Source organism: Haliotis rufescens, unplaced genomic scaffold (assembly GCF_023055435.1).
Source record: "Haliotis rufescens isolate VD_foot unplaced genomic scaffold, xgHalRufe1.0.p SCAF_5, whole genome shotgun sequence".
NCBI lineage: Eukaryota > Metazoa > Mollusca > Gastropoda > Lepetellida > Haliotidae > Haliotis > Haliotis rufescens.
The window spans coordinates 47,984,063-48,004,882 of NW_025964223.1; the positions used below are offsets into that span (position 1 = coordinate 47,984,063).

General features: G+C 40.2%; 1 protein-coding gene across 1 annotated transcript; it reads right to left on the reverse strand.

Annotated features, from left to right (window-relative positions):
- Positions 1–4,067: 4,067 nt before the first annotated feature.
- Positions 4,068–20,820, reverse strand: LOC124137120 (cytochrome P450 3A29-like). The gene is made up of 14 exons (XM_046503295.2): positions 20,578–20,820; positions 15,151–15,238; positions 14,617–14,669; positions 13,639–13,735; positions 12,265–12,378; positions 11,617–11,705; positions 10,207–10,358; positions 9,929–10,065; positions 8,918–9,017; positions 8,132–8,289; positions 7,727–7,815; positions 6,268–6,405; positions 5,863–6,013; positions 4,068–5,306 (listed from the first exon to the last, which is right to left on the reverse strand). The coding sequence occupies exons 1-14, from the start codon at positions 20,649–20,651 to the stop codon at positions 5,226–5,228; spliced, it is 1,521 nt and encodes a 506-aa protein (XP_046359251.2). The 5' UTR covers positions 20,652–20,820; the 3' UTR covers positions 4,068–5,225.

Genomic DNA, 20,820 nt, shown 5'->3' on the forward strand with positions numbered 1-20,820 from the left:
TTCCATGTTTCCCACATGGCGATCCTTGCTAGATGACACTTGTCCTAATCCACTACCTTTGGCATCAGTATACAAATCGAAAGGATCTTGAACACAGTAGGCTGACACCCAGGGTTAGTGACATTACGTTTCCTTAAGTTCCTGTCCGATGAAATGGCCTATCTTTGGTGGTGAGCAGGTGATCGACATGGACCTGGTACTTGGACAAAATGTGTATTAAGAAGCTAAACCGATAAAGCTTTTTAACTCTTTCACATTATTAGGAACAGGATAATGCTTTCACCTTGTCAGTTTTCCTTGGATCTGGTTTCACTCCATCCTCCGAGACAACATGTCCCAAATACTCTACCTCTGCTTGAGCAAAGTGTCATTTTTCCAGCTTAAAGTTCAGTTTGGCTTTTCTAAGATGCTGTAACACCTGGTGCATCCTCCCTTTGTACTCATCATATCCCTTTAAACTTGTCCAAAAGGTGTTGCACTTGCTGTTTTCTCTCTGTCCTCAGGATTTATCTCTATTTTCCAGAATCCTGAGCATTAGTCCAATGTGGAGGAAAGACCTGAATTTGACAACCTGTTTTGACAGATCCAAGTGTATGCTAGTTTCTTCTCCATGTCTACTTGATTTATGATCCACCGTATTAACACAATTTACAATTGCTGTATTTCCTAATGTTGTGTTTTTCCAGAGCTTGATGGGAAACGGTGGGATGTTTGCTAATCTGGAAGGAATATTTCTATCACTTACTTTTGCTAGCAACTCTTCCAACCATGATACCTGTCCTCTCCCTTACATTGTAGCTTGGCTTCACTCACTATTCCCTCTTGGCCTTCAGTGCAGTGTCCACACCCATTACTAAGTCTGCAGGTACGACTATATTTCATGTTTTGATTCAACAACATCTTCTCTGACAAAGACTCTGCATCCACATGTTTTTCAGTATTGTTGGATCCTCTATTCAGCACGTTCATTCTTCATTAAGTATTACAAGTGTAGGATAATTTCTCCTTTTCAAGGTCTAGGCACATTTGTGTTTCTTCAAAAAGTTGCTTCCCAAAAATACATGTATTCATTAAACCTCTGACCACCAATACTTCATGCTACACTTTTAGATCGCCAACTGTAACAATTATCTTTCCAACAACATTTCCCCCTTCAGCAAGTGCAGGTTTTGTGTGCTCTGTAGGTGTTTATCCCAACTGTTGACACAGTTTCTCCTGAATAATAGCGGCAGTTGATCCCAAATCTTTTTACATGGGTACTTCGAAATAATTTACTTTTATCTTTATTATTGTTTCTGTGTTTCCTCACAAACAGGAGATATCTTCTCTGGAGTCTTAACATGAATATTGTTTTCAACTGAATGACCTCTTTTAATGTGTCTACATTTGATCTCATCACTCCTCTTTTCACTGATGGCAACAACCCATGTCGAAAATATCCGACAGCTACAACCTCATGTCGCATATGCTTTCTTTTCAAGAATTGAAATACTTCCTGCAAATTCCTCAACTGACCCATTTGACGACTGCTTTCTATTTCGCAATTCATTCAAATATACTGAACTGTAAAAGAAACGTCACCCCAAGTAACATTGCATGAAAAGTTGTCATTAAAATATCTGAGTAATTTTTGTCAAAGTTTCTAAAATTTAACATTACCTTGTCCGGAAAAATGCAATTTGATGATAAAGAAACAAAGCAGATGACAATAAAACCGATCGCCCAAACGCATCACGGCAATGGTCATGGTAACCCGATGCAAATTGAAATGCACATGCTTTCCCTCATTTCTTGCTCTATAAAAATCCACACAGATCGGATAACATTCATTCGTTTTTGAATTGCTACCACATGCCAAGATTGACAAGAAATCAGCGACACAAAGCCCTTGGACGATTGCAAGCTGGACAAACCGCCCCGCAAGTAGCCAATGCATTTCAAGTCCACGTAAAGACCATAAACAGGCTCCAGCAACGGTACCAGACCACCAACACTACAGATGACCGAAGACGTAGTGGAAGACCATGGGTCACCACCCGACGTCAGGATCGTCAGATTGTGCTACAGCATCTTCAAGATTGGTTTGTTACTGCTGCAGAAACTGCTCGACAGACCATGGGGACACACTACCGGCACATTAGTGCAGACTCCGTGCGTCGACGATTGACGAGCAGACACCTCCACTGTCACAGGCCACACCAAGGACCCATTCTGACAACACGTCATCACTGGGACCGTCTTCAGTGGGCAACACAGCACTAGCATTGGCGCCACCAGCAGTGGAAAAGAGTCCTCTCCTCAGACGAGAGCCTTTACTGTATCTCAACAGCAGATGACAGAGAGAGTCTGGCGACACCGTGGGGAACGTTATTCGGATGCTCACGCTATACCTCATTTGGCACGTCGCCTCAACCACGCGTTTCAGCATGATAACGCCCGTGCCCACACTGCGAGAGCAACAAGAGACTTCCTCCAGCAGAATGGCATCAGAACCATGCAGTGGCCTGCCCTCAGTCCCGATTTAAATCTCATTGAGCACCTGTGGGACGAGATTCAAAGACGGCTGAATGACATCTGACCGAGGCCCACAACTGCAGCTGAACTGCGTCAGGCGTTCCTCAGACTGTGGGCTCAAGTGCCTATGGCCTTCATCAACCGCTTCATCCATTCCATGTATCAACGTTGCACGGCAGTCATCAATGCACATGGCGGACACACGAGATACTGACTTGTGATGCCATTTTCTCAGAGACTAGTGTTGTGTTTCACTTTCACTCAATACTTTCCATGTTTTATACAGGCTGCATTTGAACCAAATACACAACCAGGCAGTGTATTTATACAGGCGCCAAAGTGACTGGACATTCTCTGTTGATGTAAATGGACACAATTGGCTTACAGCTATCATAAAGTATCTCCAACTCGAAGGGCTAACTCTAAAAGCTATGTATGCGGATATAGTGTCAACGTTTGGAAACGTACTTCTTTCTTTGTCACTCTTAAGAGGTAGGCAGCAGAGTTAAAGAGGGAAAGAGAGAGCCTCGAAGATGATCCAAGATCAGGAAGCCCTTCAACTGCCACCACTAAGGAAAATGTTGATACAATACATGGTATGATTGTGGTAGATGATGTCACACAGCCAGTACAGTGGGCATCTCTCATGAGGGAGTTGAGAACATTCTGAGAAATGAACTGAAAACAGGTTTCAGCGTGCTTTGTTCTAAGGCTTCTGGCTGTTGATAGACACGATCCAAGTAAACTATCGCTCTTGAGAATTTACAACCTTCTGTAGCAGGCCCAGCCGATTTTGTTGAGTGATTTCTAACCAAGTATGAGTTTTCGGGCTCACTACTAAGAGCCAGAGACAACACAACTGTCAAAGCAGACTAACCTCTCCTCCTCCTTTGAAGAAGGCAAATTCTGTTCCATCAGATGGCAAAGTGACAGCAAGGTGATCAAGGCTGAAAGTCGCAGGAACACTCACTGAAGGCATGCTGTTGTACCATGACAATGAACATGTTCACAAGTCTGTTGTCGCCTTGGCTGCAAATGCATGACTGTGGCTTTGGATTTGAACACCCTCTGTATTGACGACTAACGGGATCGGGGGGTCAGGCTTGGTGACTTGGTTGATGCATGACATCGTATCCCAATAACTTAGATCGATGCGCATGATGTCAATCACTGGATTGTCTGGACCAGACTCGATTATTTACAGTCCGTTTACATCAAACAAACCTGATTTGGCACCGTCAGGTTTCCACCTCTTCCAAAACTTGAAGGAAGAACTGTCTGGCATGTAATATGCAAATGATAATGACGTTCATTGGTTGAGGGATGCATTTCAGCAAAAAGGTCAAATCATATAACCACACAATTTGTGACGTGTTTCCAACAAAAATAACAATAAATTGACTTATGTTTTGCTGACAAACGTATATTCGTTATTTTCATCCCCATTGTCTAAAACACTGTATCTGCACTTGAATTATCATTGGTTGCTTTCTTGCAACAATGTTATTTTATTTATATATCATTTGTTTAGGTCATGAACATAAAAGTGACCATGCGTTCATAATTGAGTTTATTCAGCGTATTTTAATACAGACATATACATAGCATTTGAAAAGCACTAAAAGCACGCGAACAAAGAAAATTAGACTGATTAGAAGCAATTTTGTATGAATAACAGTTTATATATATTACATAACGAATATTGACAACTATATTGATACTTGATTGGTGAAAAACGTAATATATTCTTTACGGTTTTGCACAATATTACTCTACCTGTTATCAAAATCTATTCACAAGTTTTTACGAGATATAAAAAAAATATTCTTGGAACCAGAAAAGGATCTGACATGTGTACACTTAAAGCACGCGTTGACCAATTATGGGGTCACGGGTTGCCGAGTTGCCTTAGGCCCATCTTCCCGAGGCAAGGGAGTTAATTAACTGTAAAAGTCCTTGCCGAACAAGGCTGGAAATTCTGGGTTCGATCGAAGCGCTACCAATGACTATTACGGGTTATGTCCTTTCTATGTCCATCCTATTGACCAATCAGATTCCACTTGCTTGTAACAAAATGGCGGGGCCCAGTCGAGACGATCTGATCGATAATCAATATCGAGGGTTTTATTTATAAAGGGTCTTATTTCCTTTCGCGAAGTGCATCCAATCACGTAAGCACCTTGATTTGATACATGAAAACATTTGGAAAATATCTGTTGACACCGTATTGGAGGTACACAGGCTTTGCAAATACTACAATCGACCGAAATCTGCACGGCAGTTGACGAACCGGATGTCAATTTCATTAGGCGATTTTGATTGGACTATGCATAGACTCGTTAGTCCAGCCAAAATATAACTCCATAATTGCAGCCTAGTTAGGCAAGGGTGGAAACTGGACTTTCAAAGTCAGTTAACTCACCTGCCTCGGGAAGATGCCTTAGGTACCGCAATTCACATCTGAGGGCTGCATCACTTCGAGATTTTGGCCATAACATGTTGAAACGTGGTAATATTTCTGAAATACTTTTCACAGCTATATTTTAGCATTGCTATACTATCTGTCATCTCACCAAGAAACCGCTTCGCACAAAACTGTGTCATATATATTATGGCATTGCTTCTCAATGTTTTTGTTGGTATTAATATGTAAATAACATGTAAATATATTTCAACACATTCTGTGAACTGTCGGTACTTGTCCGCGGCCTTCAACATCTTGGAGACAATTTCAACGTGATGTCCTGTTTGGCTTGAAGAATGTTTGGATTCCGAGTAAACGTCAACACATCCTGTGAACAAAGCGGGACATATGCAATTGTAAACTGTATGAGAGTGTGTGCTGCTATCTATGGGAGCATGAATGGTACCTAGAGGCACAAACTGTATATCCTTATTCCAACACAAAGGTGACTGGTATAGTGTTTTTTGTCTCTTTTGTGAAAACGAAAACGGAATTGCATGCTCTCAAAGCTGTGATCTGTATGGTGAACTGGCCCATGTTAAATGTTACGCCAAAGGGAAGTTGTCATACATTTTGTACGATAACCCGGACGTTGTATGGTAACCCAGACGTTGTATGACAACCAAGACGTTTGGATGACAACATGGAAGTGAAGTGATGAATTTCACTTCTGACTCATTTGTGAAAAATGAATTTTGTTTTCTGCATCGTCCAAATGTTAGGGAATATTTTTGCTGTATTTCCTTCAAAACATACCATGTATCTCTTGGAACGAGGAACTAATCATTTGTTTCTGAAACCAGATCCACCTCTCAAATAGTGAACCCCTTATTGGAAGATGATGATACATATGGTGATGACAAATGTTTATAAAAGAATCCTACCGGTGTGCCGGGCATGCGTTCAAACTTCACATTCCTTAGCACATTAACCAAGGCTACTTTAACCTCAACCAGCGCCAGCCGCATCCCAATACAGATCCTGGGGCCAAATCCGAATGCTTGGAAGGAAATAGTTTTGGCTTGTTCTTCATACCTGAAAGACATTTTCTTGACATCACTAAAATATATTTCAGTCCATCATGGTCAGGTTAACGCTGAGAAGACATGTACGCTAATGTTCCCATGGACCCAACTATAGCACAGTGAACTTAGACGACTGAGCCAGCCGTGCCGTGTATAGTAAGTTGAATGAAGACCGACCGTTTAATATTCAGGGCTTGGGTGGTATTTTCCACCAGTATTTTCTTAAATAACCAACAACTAGAATATCAAGAGGTCGACCCGTACCTTTCTGGCTTGAATGAATCAGGATCATTGTAGAGCTGAGGGTTTCTGTGTATAGCCATCACAGGAATAAAGATAGTTTGACCCTTAGAAAGTGTCAGACCCTTGATCTGAATGGTCTCGGAAACAACTCGGTTAAGCCTAAAATAGAGAGACAGTTTTGGAAAGCATGGAGCCTGGTGTGATGTAAAATTTTCTTCACCCGATGCTAACACATTTGAAGTTAATATGTTGTGTGGCACTCTACCAACTGCTTACCAATCAAAGACATAGTATCATATAATCGGTTCAAGATTTTGTTTAATAATATTATAGTTAGTAGCTCTAGCACATGATGCGTGCATCTTTCACTGTGTAACACTACAGGCAAAGGACAACAATACAGCTATATTGTATCATTGATACCTTACAATCCCCCCACATTCTTTTATTGTCCTACAAACATAAAATGTCAAGACCAGAGAGTAACCAGTATGGAGTATCCGACGAGATCTTCACATTCAATAATTTGTAATACTATCCCTTTCAACATACACACATATAATCATCCATTGTATGTTGTTTTTTTATTTGTTGTTATCGCCGTTTTCAGCTATATTCCAGCTTCATGATGGCGATCTGTAAATAATCGAGTCTTGACAATCAAGAGAGTGATATCGTGAGCAACGGTCCGCGCAGTTGGGCTTTGAGGGCTGGTCAAAACGTTCTAAGCTTAAGAATCAAAACCAACAACTGTGAAAGTGTTTTTAATTATTTTTTTCAACATAATCTCCCTGCTTTTCAATACAATTCTCATATCGAAGCTTGTCGTATCCAGTCAGGAAGATGTTTTCTTAAGCCACCCTAAAAAAAACTATTCACGGCAGCTTTGAGGTCATCGTTGGCGAGTAATTAGGGTGAGGAAGCTCTTCGAACCCACATAGTCGCACAGCAGCCTTTGCAAGTAGAGATGTGAGAAGCAGTCAGTATTCCTTGCCGCTTTTCTTTGAGAGAATCTCCCATGCGATGAAGCAAATCAGCATAGTAATCAACAAAGATCACACCCTTTGCAACCTAGAATTCAGTGGCCATAACTTTCTTCACTAATATTTAAGACTTACATTTCTATGCTGCCGGAGAAGCGGAATGGTGCCATTTCATGGATTGAGGTTTTGACACGGGGCCCATGTTTCATGACCCATTACAAATCTCTTTTTTGAATTTGACGAAACCTTAGACCAGCCTTTAGACAAACCTTTAGAACCCTTTGACCAGCAATCGTAAGATGACACACAAGCAACAAAGTCACCAAGCCTGATCCCCCGATCTATTTCGTTGCCTCTAACGACCAGCGTATGTTGCTTAGCCCTTTTCTACCCCGAAATCCCACACTGTAACAAGTCGATCTACATTTTAGTCACCTTATGCTATAAACAAGGCATCTTGCCTTCATATACCAATATTAAAACTTTATTAAACTTACGCAATAGCAGGTGGGTAGAGTCTGAGTGTCTCAGTGATGATGTTGTCCAGATACTTCAGTTTCCCAATGTTGTCGTAGTTTGGTTCCTCCTGGAGACAATAAAATGCAGAATGGTAGTGCGGCGTTGTGGAGAAGACAGCTTATGTCAATTGAGTTGCTTGAGAATAGAGTAGTAGCACAGAAGCATGAAGGAACTGTGAATCAGATCCTATTCGTTGGAACCACAATACGATATAACTAGTTGTAATAAATATGTGTACTTCTATTTTACAATGTATCGCAGTTAATGTTTATATCAGTTTCCCACAGACCACGAGCTATAACGTCAAGAACGAAAACAGTCAACTGACTGAGAAGGTTTTTTCATTTCTAATCGAAAGGCAACTAAAACAATTTGACACTGACATTTCCCAATATTTCTTTGATTTCATTGTACGCCTTCTCCTGTACATCCGGGTACCTGGCCAGGTTGTAGGCTATGAAGGTAAGGGTAGTGCCGGTTGTTTCGTAACCAGCATTGAAGAACAGTATGCACTGAGCCACTATTTCTTCCGTCGATAGATCTGTAAGTGAAAACTAATGTCATTCATTTTCAAAATTGTAGCGTAATTTAGTTATGTTTATGTGTTGGATACAATAACCATGATCACTCCTCTTGTTGTTCTCGCCATATAGAGAGCCAAAGTGAGGAGGGGATACCTGGATTCTCTTTTCACCCCGGTCAGCAGTTTTCAGGTAATAAGGGAATTAAAGTTAGCACCACGCTTTGCTACTTGCAAACTAATACATACCCTGTAACATTAAGTCAAATATAGTGAGAACAAATAACTGTATCAAGTCTTTGAATGACATTAAGAAGTTATACACATAAGGAAGAGAATTTACGGATGTCAACTTCCTTATTATGAGGAACACAACGTTTCGGAGTATATGCCTACTATTTCATCAGACCGATGTCTGTGTTCCTCTTAATAAAGAAGTGGACATCCATAAATTCTCTTCCTCAAATAACTTGTATATGGGCTGATGACCTTTAGCACAATGCACAGAAACCTGACTTGACAGATGTCTCAGCTTGGCAGGACAGTAATTGAATGTATGAGTGTGAAAATCCTCACCGTTTGTCAGACAATGTCAGACAATCAGCCAGGTGACACACGGGGCCTATTTTGCCCTAAACTTCCCACTCACGTCTGACTGAATGTTTGACTGTTTGTCCATTAGCGTTGTTGTTTCCGCCCCCCTCCTCTACCGAAGCGTCCATCATGAGTTGCAGGAAGTCTGTTCTTGGCTACAAATACATTTTTTTTTAAAAGCCCTGATTTTTGCTATTTGTCACACGAAATAGAAAATGCATTACCATTATATTGGCATTGATATGTACATACTGTATGCAGAAATCCCCCATGATTAATATCTAAAATAATCCTTTTACAAGCTACGACAATCTTTGTTATCATGATTACTCTAATGGGAATCCATCCTCGCACAGGTACACCTCACCCCTTATTATACACACGCCACATGCCACACGCCACACACCACACACAACACCTCTTAATGACATGCGCATACAACACACACCTCACTCACACACCTCACCCCCTAATGACACACATATAGACACACCACACATAATGACCTCACACACCACAACAAACGCATCACATACACACGTCACACACGACAGACACACATCACACACAGACAGGCACAAACCACCCGTAATGACACACACATTATACACAGACACATACAATCACAGTGCACATACAGACACACAGCACACACACACACACACCTCATCCCCTAATGACACACCTCACACACACACATATATATACACATACACGCACCGCATACACACGCTGCACACACAGGGATACGCACGCACAAACTATATGAGCCTTTGAATATTGACCGGAATGTGTTGAATATCTGGACCCTCTGTTTATCAACAAATATCACCCTGTGAATATTGACCGGAATGTGTTGAATATCTGGACTCTCTGTTTGTCAACAAATATCACTCTGTGCCGTTTGTCACGTAAGCTTCAATTGAAGTCTTGGTCGTGGTTTTACTTCCGCACACGCACACGCACGCACACGCACACGCACACACACACACACACACACACACACACACACACACACACCAACAACAACAACAACAACATCTAAAAGTAATTGTTGATATGAAACCTCTTGCTGGTGTGTTTTGTCATGCCGCCGCTGGTTCATCATATCTGCGGTGATTGTTTCGAAGAAGGTAATAACTTTTCGTGGAAAGATTCCCAAGTCAAGATTCACGAAGACTTGTTCAAGAACTGGAACGGCATCTACAAACACAAACGATCGTCCATTTGAAACTTTAAATAACAAAACAAATATATGCACTTATGTAAAATGACTGTAGGGGTCATATCATGAAGAGAAGTCACTTTAGCAGGCTTGATAAAGTCAGTTTCTTTCTAACTCACTTGTAATTGCTGCGCATGCTAGTCTCAGTTTTGTTGGTTGGAACAGCATCTTAGCGTGACCGACAAAGGGGTTGTTGAAATCATTTTGAGAATCGACCTTAATTCCAAAAGCAGTTTGTGCAATCACGTCCATTGAGTAAGCTCCAAAGTATCTAAAACGAGATTATTTCAAAATATTAATGTAATCTAAACAATAAGGAGGCGGTCGGGTAGCCTAGTGGTTAAAGCGTTCGCTCGTCACGCCGATGACCCGGGTTCGATTCCCGACGTGGGTACAATGTGTACATTTCTGGTGTCCCCCGACGCGATATTGCTGGAATATTGCTAAAAGTGTCGTAACAACATACTCACTCACTCACTCACTCACTCACTCACTAAACAATAAGGTGGTGTGTTTTTTCTTTCCCAGTTTGTCATTCCAACGCTATATCAAATTTTGACCATTATAGTTTCATAATCGGGACACTCATACAGGTGTTTATGTCTTCGCAGAATTGTATACACCTAAATATTTTAGCACACTTCAAATACAGAAAATGAAAGGTGGAGATTCCGGGTTAGAATTCGTTCCCAGCAACCTATTCCTTTCGTTAGAAGCTTTACGGAACGGGTGCGTGTTTGTGACAATTGATCATCGTGTGTCAATAGTGTGGATCTTTGCTCATTATATCAATCACTGGTTTGTCTGGCTCAGATTCGGTTAATAATGGATCACCTTCATACAGCTGGAATATGTCTGAGTGTGGTGACAAACAACAAACACTACGGGATGTTAATAATCGAGTGGTCAACATCATGAGCTCCGAGCGACGATGGGTATAAGGTGGTATATGCAAACGGTCCTGTTTTATTCAAATCTTATATCTGTAATGTGGTGGTCGGGTTCGTCCTGTCCTTGATCCGCTTGAGGATTCAACACTGGAAATATCTTAAATATTTGCAAACAAATAATAATAATTACTGTGACGTCACAAAATGTTAATGGGGCGGTCGGGTAGCCTAGTGGCTAAAGCGCACGCTCGTCGAGCCGAAGACCCGGGTTCGAATCCCGACATGGGTACAATGTGTGAAGCCCATTTCTGGTGTCCCTCGTCGTGATATTGCTGGAATCTTGCTAAAAGCGGCGTTAAACCAAACTCACTCACTCACAAAATGTTAAATTGTTGACGTCATACTATGTTAGAGTGCTAATAGAGCAAACTATACAGCTCATCTTTAGACTTTTGTATTATATCTATATTCCACACCACGAAGAACTAAAATATTTTCCCAACCTTATGATCTGGATCAAGAATTAAGCAAATCTAATTGAATTCCACATGAATTCCACATGATTCATCCTTGTGCCACCAGAAAGATATTAAGGTAAAGTAAGAACAAAAAACACCTCAATGCAAAGAAAGTACTCACGCTTTCATATTCACACCATCGTTTTTCCCCATGACTTTAGAGAAGTTCCTGGTAAGGGTCCTTGAACAATCGCTGATGGCTACGCACATCTATGTACAGAAGAGAAACCTAATTTCTGCTATACATATTAAGCAGCCATACTGGCTGTCAAAAAATGTACTAATACTCATCCCCAAATGCCTCCTTGGTCTAGTGCGCCTTGGTCTGCACGGGATGGTTGGTGGTTTGATGCCTGGTCGCGTCATACGAAAAGGTGGTATTAGATTGTACTTGTTGCTACCCTACCTGGCAACAAGTATTGACCAGCTCGGAGCCATTAATATGTCTGAGTGAAGTATCTATGTTCACCTACGGCATGGCATCATCAAACCAGCATACATCCGCACTTGTACAAGCAGCCACAAACACGCGTGCATGCACGTGGCTGTGTAAGTGAAATAATTGCGACGATAAACCACATTTTACGTCATCTCACCAAATGTCACATATAAAGTTCGAAGACCAAAGGTTTGATTGTATACACTATGGTTGTTCCTTGATATAAGTTTTTTAGTGTGTGTTTTGTTTGTTTTTTCAAAATGATTATGAATTTATGAAATTGAAATACACTCACTCACTCCTCACTACAGAAACGATGAGCGCACTCACCCGCCTCAGTTTGACGCCAGTGAAGGTGGGGGTCATGGTATTTCTCACTCTCTTCCAGGCATCATCCTCCAATACGAACAACGCTAAACTTAACGGGTAGGGCAATGGAATGTTCTGAAAACAGAACAGGACAGAAACAGCTGAACAGACAGAACGCGGCGATAAACATAAAAAAGGTGATTTGTGTGTGTGTGTGTGTGTGTGTGTGTGTGTGTGATCACACTAGCTACACAATCCTTGCTGTCGAACCCAAAGGCCATTTATAGTGGTTAATAGCAATTGCCATGGTCCCTTGACAATTTCGGGTTAGAAATACTCTTCAGGAACCCATGTTTGTCGTGTGAGGAACTAACGGGATCGGGTGGTCAGGCTCTCGGACATGGTTATGGATTTCATAGTATCCCAGTTGCGCAAATCGATGGTCATGTTGTTAATCGCTACTCACGACTCGATTATTTACAGGCATAGAACTGGGATGTTGCTGAGTGAGACATTAAACAATGAACAGAAAATAAACAAAGCACTTGCCATGACCATCAACTAAGTTCTTGCCTTAAGCCCCATTCACATGGACACTTTTACTTACGTGAGTATATATACTTACATAAGTAAATTTACTTATGGTGGCATGTAAACGCATTTGCTTACGTGAGTAAATATACTCCAGGAGTAAAGAGACATGAGCAAAAGTATATTTGCTACACCTGATGAGGTCTAGTAAAAGTATATTTACTCATAAGTATAAATGCTCGTGGAGTATTTCTGGTCATGTGAACAGATTCTTTATTTGCTTACTTAAGCATATTTAATCCAAGATACTGATAATCAGGAAAATACGGCTGTAGTTCCTTGCAAAGAACATAACATGTTCATAAAATGTTTCGCGTGTCATGCGAAAGTTATCGATCCACAGTTCATAATCAAATGATCGTTTGACGACATTGTTCCACCAGTGTTGAGAACGTTCTCTCTTCCACAGTTCTCTTTCCTGGCATAATCCTAAGACTAATCCCATACTAAGAAAGTATGGAAAGTCTCTCTTTCGCCTCTGGTTGACTATCTTCAACAGCGACATGGCCTCAAGTGATAAAAAGCTACAATTTATTTATGAAAGGATGTTTACTTCTGCCTTGCATAAACTTCATTTGAACGCAATGTAAATATACTTTTGCTTACATGAGTAAATATACTCCATGATTAAATTTGCTTACATGAGTAAATTTTGTCCATGTGAATGGGGCTTTAGTTATTCATGGTAATGACAACAGTTTATACGTTCTGATATGTTCAGTGTTAAGTTAATGTTATCAGATCAGTGACACCATTGCTTTCCATGGAGCTTCAACATAACTAATTCAACAACACATTGCTCACCATCCGGTTTCTAAAATTGTCAAAATGCTTGACGAGAACCTCTTTCAGAATTTCAAGGTCGGTGATAACCAAGGCGGGTTTTCTTCCCACGAAGATCCTACAGAACAGAGACATCAAACACAATTAGATAAAAAAACATAAGCCATGTGATATCACTAAAATGTGAATTCAAACAATATATTTTACAAAAATGTTGGCATGTACTTGCTCTGGTTACATACTAAGAATAACGCCACAACGAAAACTGTTTCCAACAAAGTCCATTACAGTAGTACATTTTTTAAATGCCAGTAAACTTCTTTTATCCATTAGCATTTTCAGATTTCACTTCATATCCGTCATAATCGTATATTTATCATCCAAAACTGGCTCCCATAGGAGATATTGTTTGGATGAGATCAAGCTGAATGTAGAATTCGCTGCCATGAAATTGCATCACAATGCTTTGCAGACCATTACTAATGGCTCTGCTACCGAAACTGTTAGCAGTACTTTTTTACACTTAAGACACTGCTTATTATTGTCTACAAAGTGAAAAGGTTGGAAGAATGCTGTTCGATGATAAATAAAACCGTGGCAAGCCTCGGAGATTTTCCACTTTACTCAAATCGTGATGATATGTTTGATATCAAAAGACACGAAGATGAGATTCTCTATATATCCTTTAGGTATTGGTAACACCCGTGAAGAACCGGGCTAGCATTGTTCTTCAGCAACCCAGTTTTGTAGTAAGAAGCGAATAACGAGAAAGGGTGATCAGGTTCGTTGATTCGGTGGATGCATATCATCGCATCCCAATAGCTAGATCGATGTTCATGATCCGAATCACTAGACTGCCTGGTCCAGATTCAATTATTTTCAGAATGCCATGATATTGCTGGAATATTGCTGAGGACAGCGTTTAACAACAAACAAACAAAAGTATTGGTAACTATTACCAACGTTGCATGTATGCTATATACTTATATTTGAACATACCCATATATACTTCCATATTGCTGGCTCCAGGCGTATAAATCATGCATGAAACCCTGTAAAAATGAAGCTAATAAAAATTGCTGCAATATTAAATTAAGTCACTATCTTGACATTATAATGATTTTCCTTTACACAAATATCATTTACCTCATCTACTACATCAAGGTTAAAATGATCGATATAAAAGAAACACATGGTATAAGTAAAAAATAGGGAATTACATCGAACATGTTTTGGTTAATGATTAATGTGGAAATATCCTCAAAATGTCTATCATAAAACATTTTAAAAGCTTTACGGAGGCCTTGAATGTTGTAACCCTGATGATACAACTTTTAGGAAAGAGCCGAATGCCGCTAAAAAGAGCATGCTAGACTGTAGACACGTATGGCTCAAACTGCTGGAATATTGTCCGACACAAAAGGAAAGACATCAACACTATTTTCAAACCCTGAATATAGAAGTTCCACTCTCTCTGGTATAACAACGGAGACTTCCGGGATAAGTGGTTTAAATAAGTATCATGGAACCTACAGCGTCAGTGCTGTTCCCAACAAAAGGGTATGGTGCTGGCCCTGGAATACCCCGCTTCTTGAAGTAATTGTGGTTCCATGTTCCAAATCTGTAAAACACAATATAACAATTAGCACAGGGTTGATGCAGATACAAAGTTTAAGGACCTGATTTCTTTGGTACTGTGTGGCACTACTGGTATACACACTGATGAATCTGTAATCCGCGAAGTGTCACCCAAGGGAAGGTTAGAGCTTAACATTATCTGACACAATATATTTTTTTCGATATAATTCCAGGCCCACGCTGCCGAATATGAAATGGTCGCGAAACTTAAAAGGAATATTACACTGTCAACTCGAAGTCCTAGGGAACATCGATAATATATCGAGTTATCCATTGTTTGAGACAAGGGGAGAGGCTATTTTGACAAACAAGTATTCTGTCGGCACCATGCCATCTAATTGTCTTACACAATGTATCGAGTAAAAGAAGGTCGAGTTAGGGAAATTTCACAGCATTTGACAGTTGCTAGACTGTCATCCATGAAGAGAGTTCAAGCCACTTTGAGGAACATTCCAGCCCCATCACGAGAGGCCAGGTCTCTAATACACGCTGATCCGGATGAGTCAACGGCTCTCGCGAAATTAATAGACGGCGTAGCGTCAAATAGACGAAATACGGTAGATCGATATCGGATGTTTTTGGTGTTCTAGGCCGCAACCCTGATGATGATGACATTAAAAGATTTAACGGCATATCTTTTGCATACATATGAAATGTTTATGAAACAGATAGGGAAATGTTCTATGGTGACCAGAATCGGAACAATTAAAGCTATTTCCTCATTGAAACAACCGACAATGAAAGTGAAATATAACTTTATAAAAAAAATTGTTTGAAAACCTTCATTCATGACATGTTTCTTTGATAGGCATTTAGAAGTTGGAGTACTAAGTAAGGCTAAGAATTTATGGATGAACAACTTCTTTATTACAATTTAGAGCGACGTTTCAGTGTAGGTTCTAACACCATTATCAAGCAAGTGATATACAGAGTGTGGTTGGCAAGTATATATACAAGTAGGAGGTAATGTTTAGATATTGTTATACTGGAGTGGAGAAGCCTGTCATGTATACACAATGGTCGTGATGACAATCATCGGTGAAGTCAGTGACATAAACAAAGGATGAAGCCAGTTATATAAACAACGGGATTATGGCTGATTGGGGTCTTTGATGAGTTGATGGTACGCCGGGGGGAAGGTAATAGCCTTGGTCACGGTTGATTGACGGCTGGAATCTTTTGATGTTGACTGGCAGTTGATCAGTCAAACGGTTCAACAGGAAAGATGGTGACAACATCATCAAAACTAACGCGTACCTTTTTACGTTCAAACTCGCAAAGCTTTCATCGTCAATAAAAGCCGGATATTTCAACATCGGAGTGGATGTGTATATACCAAATCCATTCTGTTGTTTTAAATGTCAACAATTTGGATATGGAGCTAGATCCTGTCATCACACCCAAGGTTGCTACCGCTGTGGTGAGACTCATGATAGCACTGACTGCACAAATACCATCAAATGTGCAAACTGCAGGGGTGATCACATGTCCACTTCAAAATCATGTCCATCTTTTGTAACACAAACCAAAATTCTGAAAATAAAGTACACCAATGATATTTCATTTAGAGACGCAAAGAAATTGGTAACAAGTGAATCAACAACTTCCACCTCTTCTCTGACTTATTCTGCTGCATTCTCCTCTTCTCCTACCAAAGCTGATAATGGTTGTCAAACAGCTGGGTGTTGAATCTTCAGAAAATATTGTATCAAATTGATAGGGATGACACCAGCACTTCATTTTCATCAGCTTCCCAAACTGAACCGCTGCCAGAAACTGTAACCTTGCCCGAACCTGCCATTCCACCGGACACTGTACCTGACTTGAGAACAAATAGACCGCTTTCGAAAAGTGAAAAAAAACAACGTGAAAAAGAAGCAAGGGCCCTTAAACATGTTGAGGAGTCTTTGCCATTGAATGTTCCTCTGGAGGTTCATAACCCTTTTGAACCTCTGGATATGGAGGTTACTCCATCGCTGCCGTTACAGCGTAGAGGACCTTCCCCCGGCTCACGATCTCCAACTGAGCCTCCATGATTTGCTCTCCCAATTTAATCCAATGGAATTGAGGACTTCGGAACAATTTTAACGACCTTCAGCTATTAATTCAAGATTTCAAACCATCAGCATTTAGTCTTCAAGAAACCTCCCTCAAAACCACAGATAATTTTGATTTACGACAGTATGATTCTTACCATTGCTTTTCCCCTCCAGGTGATAAAGCAACTGGAGGATCCTCTGTTATGGTGAGGCAGGGCGTCATTCACAATCCTGTTCCTCACAATACCCCTCTCCAGGCTGTTGCAGTACCGATAACGTTAAATATTGTTTTTACTTTGTGTTCGTTTTATGTACAACCATTGTACCTTTTCTGACAGTCTGATCTTCAGGCACTATATGACCAACTCCCTAAGCCCTGTGTTATCATGGGAGATTTGAATGGCCATAACCTGCTTTGGGGTAGTGCTGACCGCAATTACTTGATGATTTTTTCTGAAATAACGATTTGTGCATTTTTAATGATGGTTATCACACATATTTACATCCTGCAACTGGAACATACTCTTGTCTGGACATGCCAGTTATAGATTCTAATTTACTTAATGAATTTGAGTGGTCAGTCCACGATGACCTCTGTGGAAGTGATTATTTTCATACCATTTTATAATCTGTTACACCTTCTGATGTTCCTCTATCTTCACGTTAGAATTTTACTAAATTTTGTTCTAAAAAACAAAAACATGAAGTTTTTATTGATGTTCCCGACTCTATACAAATGTTCTCTGGTGAACTTAATCAAATAGCTGATGAATGTATTCCGAAGTCCTCCTCAAATCCTCACATACATAAAGCATGGTTCAACAATGATTGCAAACAAGCTAGGAAGGCATGGAAAAAAGTTGAACAATATTTCCGACACCATCCAATGGTCCATAATCTCAATAAAGTTAAAATTGTAAATGCTAAAACCCGGCGCACTTTCAAACAAAACAATCGTCAATCTTGACAAAATTAAGTATCCAAGATAAATTCGCTAAATCAAGCATCCACCATCTCAAAGATGGGGATCAATTATAAACTGATACATCAGATATTGCAAATAAACTTTGTGAAACTCTAGCTCAACATTCTTCCTCGACTAATTATGTCCCTCAATTTCAAAAATACAAAAAGCTGCAGGAAAAGAAACCTTTACATTTTAATTCAGATAACGTGAAGATTACAATGTAGTCTTTTCCATTCATGAGCTCCATACTGCACTTGGGCAGGCTCATGACACTGCTGCAGGTCTGATAATATACATTATCAGCTCTTGAAATATTTACCGCAATCCTGTTTGGAAACCCTTTTGATAATATTTGATAAAATCTGGACGTCAGGAGAATTACCTTCTTCATGATGTGAAGCTATTGTTGTTCCCATGCCTAAGCCTGGACGTGATCACACTGATCCTTCCAATTATCGACCCATTTCATTGACTAGCTGCGCTTGCAAAATCATGAACGCATGGTCAATAATAGATTAACTTGGTACTTAGAATTCAATAACTTAATCACAAATATTCAATGTGGATTTCGTAAAAGTCGCAGTACCATTGACCATTTAGGTCGATTGGAATCATTCGTTAAGGATGCCATAATAAACAAACAACATGCAGTGTCTAGCTTCTTCGATCTAGAAAATCTACAGGTTAATGTAGAACCACACCACAGACCCGGGTTATCATCTTGAATCATTTAACTAGTTACGGAGAATGTTAACACAAGATTGTCAGCCATGCCACTCACAGCTGTGAGGTGTGAGTAACAACATTTATTTAGATAGTATTATTGTTTACTAGGGGTAATTGCTAACTAACTAATAACACTTACACATGTTAAATGTATAATAGAATGTTTATTCATAAAGTTTGTTGTGGAAATATGTTTGTTTAGCATTTTAAGACCTTTTTGTTCAGCCTGACACCCCTACGACAGAAATGGCATGTTCGATTTCCAAGAAATGACCTCTCTCGCATAATTCCAAGAAAAGACATCGCCAGTCCAAACAGTGCAGAACGGGGTGGTAAAAACAAACATCTGTCTTTGGACTAAGTTTGGAGTGTTTTTTGTCAACTTCTTTTTGAAAAACTCTGTGTTTGAACACTTATTTGGAACTAATTAAGACTATGGTGTTTATAATCTTGAACTTTAGTAATAATTGTTACATATATTACTACCTGTGACTACTTTTAGGAATGTTCTAAGATTGTCGACCTGTGGACCTGTGTTGTTACATGTTGCAAGAAAGTAACGTTTTCAAACCGTTGTCGTTGGTAGAATGGAAATAAACCTACTGTGTTTTGAAAAAGAGCTCGGTTCCAAATTAAAAGAAAGATTTATCTACTCTACAGTGGGGCTACATCAAATTTCAAAACACAGGGGGTTCATCTCCTGAATACCCCTTATTAGTAATCTAGTCAGGTAATCTAGTCATGTATTTTGCATGCTTTTACAAAATGGATTCATTTTAGAAAACATTTGGTTATGAAAATTACTTTATCACAAGAAAATAAATGTTTAGCTTAATATATACTTTATACAATATATACATGTGTACTATGCAACCTCCCAGGTGTGCTATTGCAATGAGATTAGTGTTTCACAAAACGCGTTATACATGTATGTAAAATGTCCAAAAGAGCTCATGATCACCGCAAACTCCAGAAGAGGTGTCGATCACTGCAAGTTACAGGAAGAGGCCCATCACAGATAATTGGACTGGGGTTCATCGTACCACTGTGGCGTGGCTCGTTGTTAATAATATCAACAACTGGCTTGTCTGGTCTGGACTCCGAATATTTACAGGCTCCGTTATGTATAGCTGAGTGCAGTGTTAAAGCCCCACCCTGACTATACATAGCTCGCAAGGTGGCGGTGTTTCAGTTTCGAACAATGACTGACAATGTAAGCATAACCGAGTGTCGGGAGAAGTTTTTTAAAAAAACATACGGGAACCAGATCATATTGACCTGTCGGATCACTCGTATAAGCTCCGCCCACTAGAGTGCGGTAGTTACTACCGCAGATGCCCCATTAAACAACAAACACGAAGGGCTTTTGGCAATCGCTTGGTCAACAGGGAGTGAGTGAGTGGAGTTTTAAGCCGCCCTTATAATCGTGAGGAATCGACGGGGAGCCAAGTTGAATACTATTACCACTAGGTTTCGCAACTGCGCTCCACAGAACCTGCACGTACCTTTCTGTTTGTCAACTAAAGGACTCTTCTTTTATAACAAAACAGTGAATTGGGTTTTAGGATTGCAAAAAGAGTTTCTACTTACATATAGGTGAGCACAACCGCCGTCACGGCCAGAAGGACATACAACGGGACGTCCACCAGCCCCAAGATCTCCATGTTGATGTGACGAGTAAAGGAGCGAAATGCGCCTAACACATCCAGGGACGTGTGTCCTATTTACTGTGTAAGCAAGATCAGTGTAGGCAGTTATATAACCGGGAGAGCGGCGGGCTTCCACTGGTATAGAGCTTTGCATTATTCTCGATTTGGCCGAACGTGGGTCTTT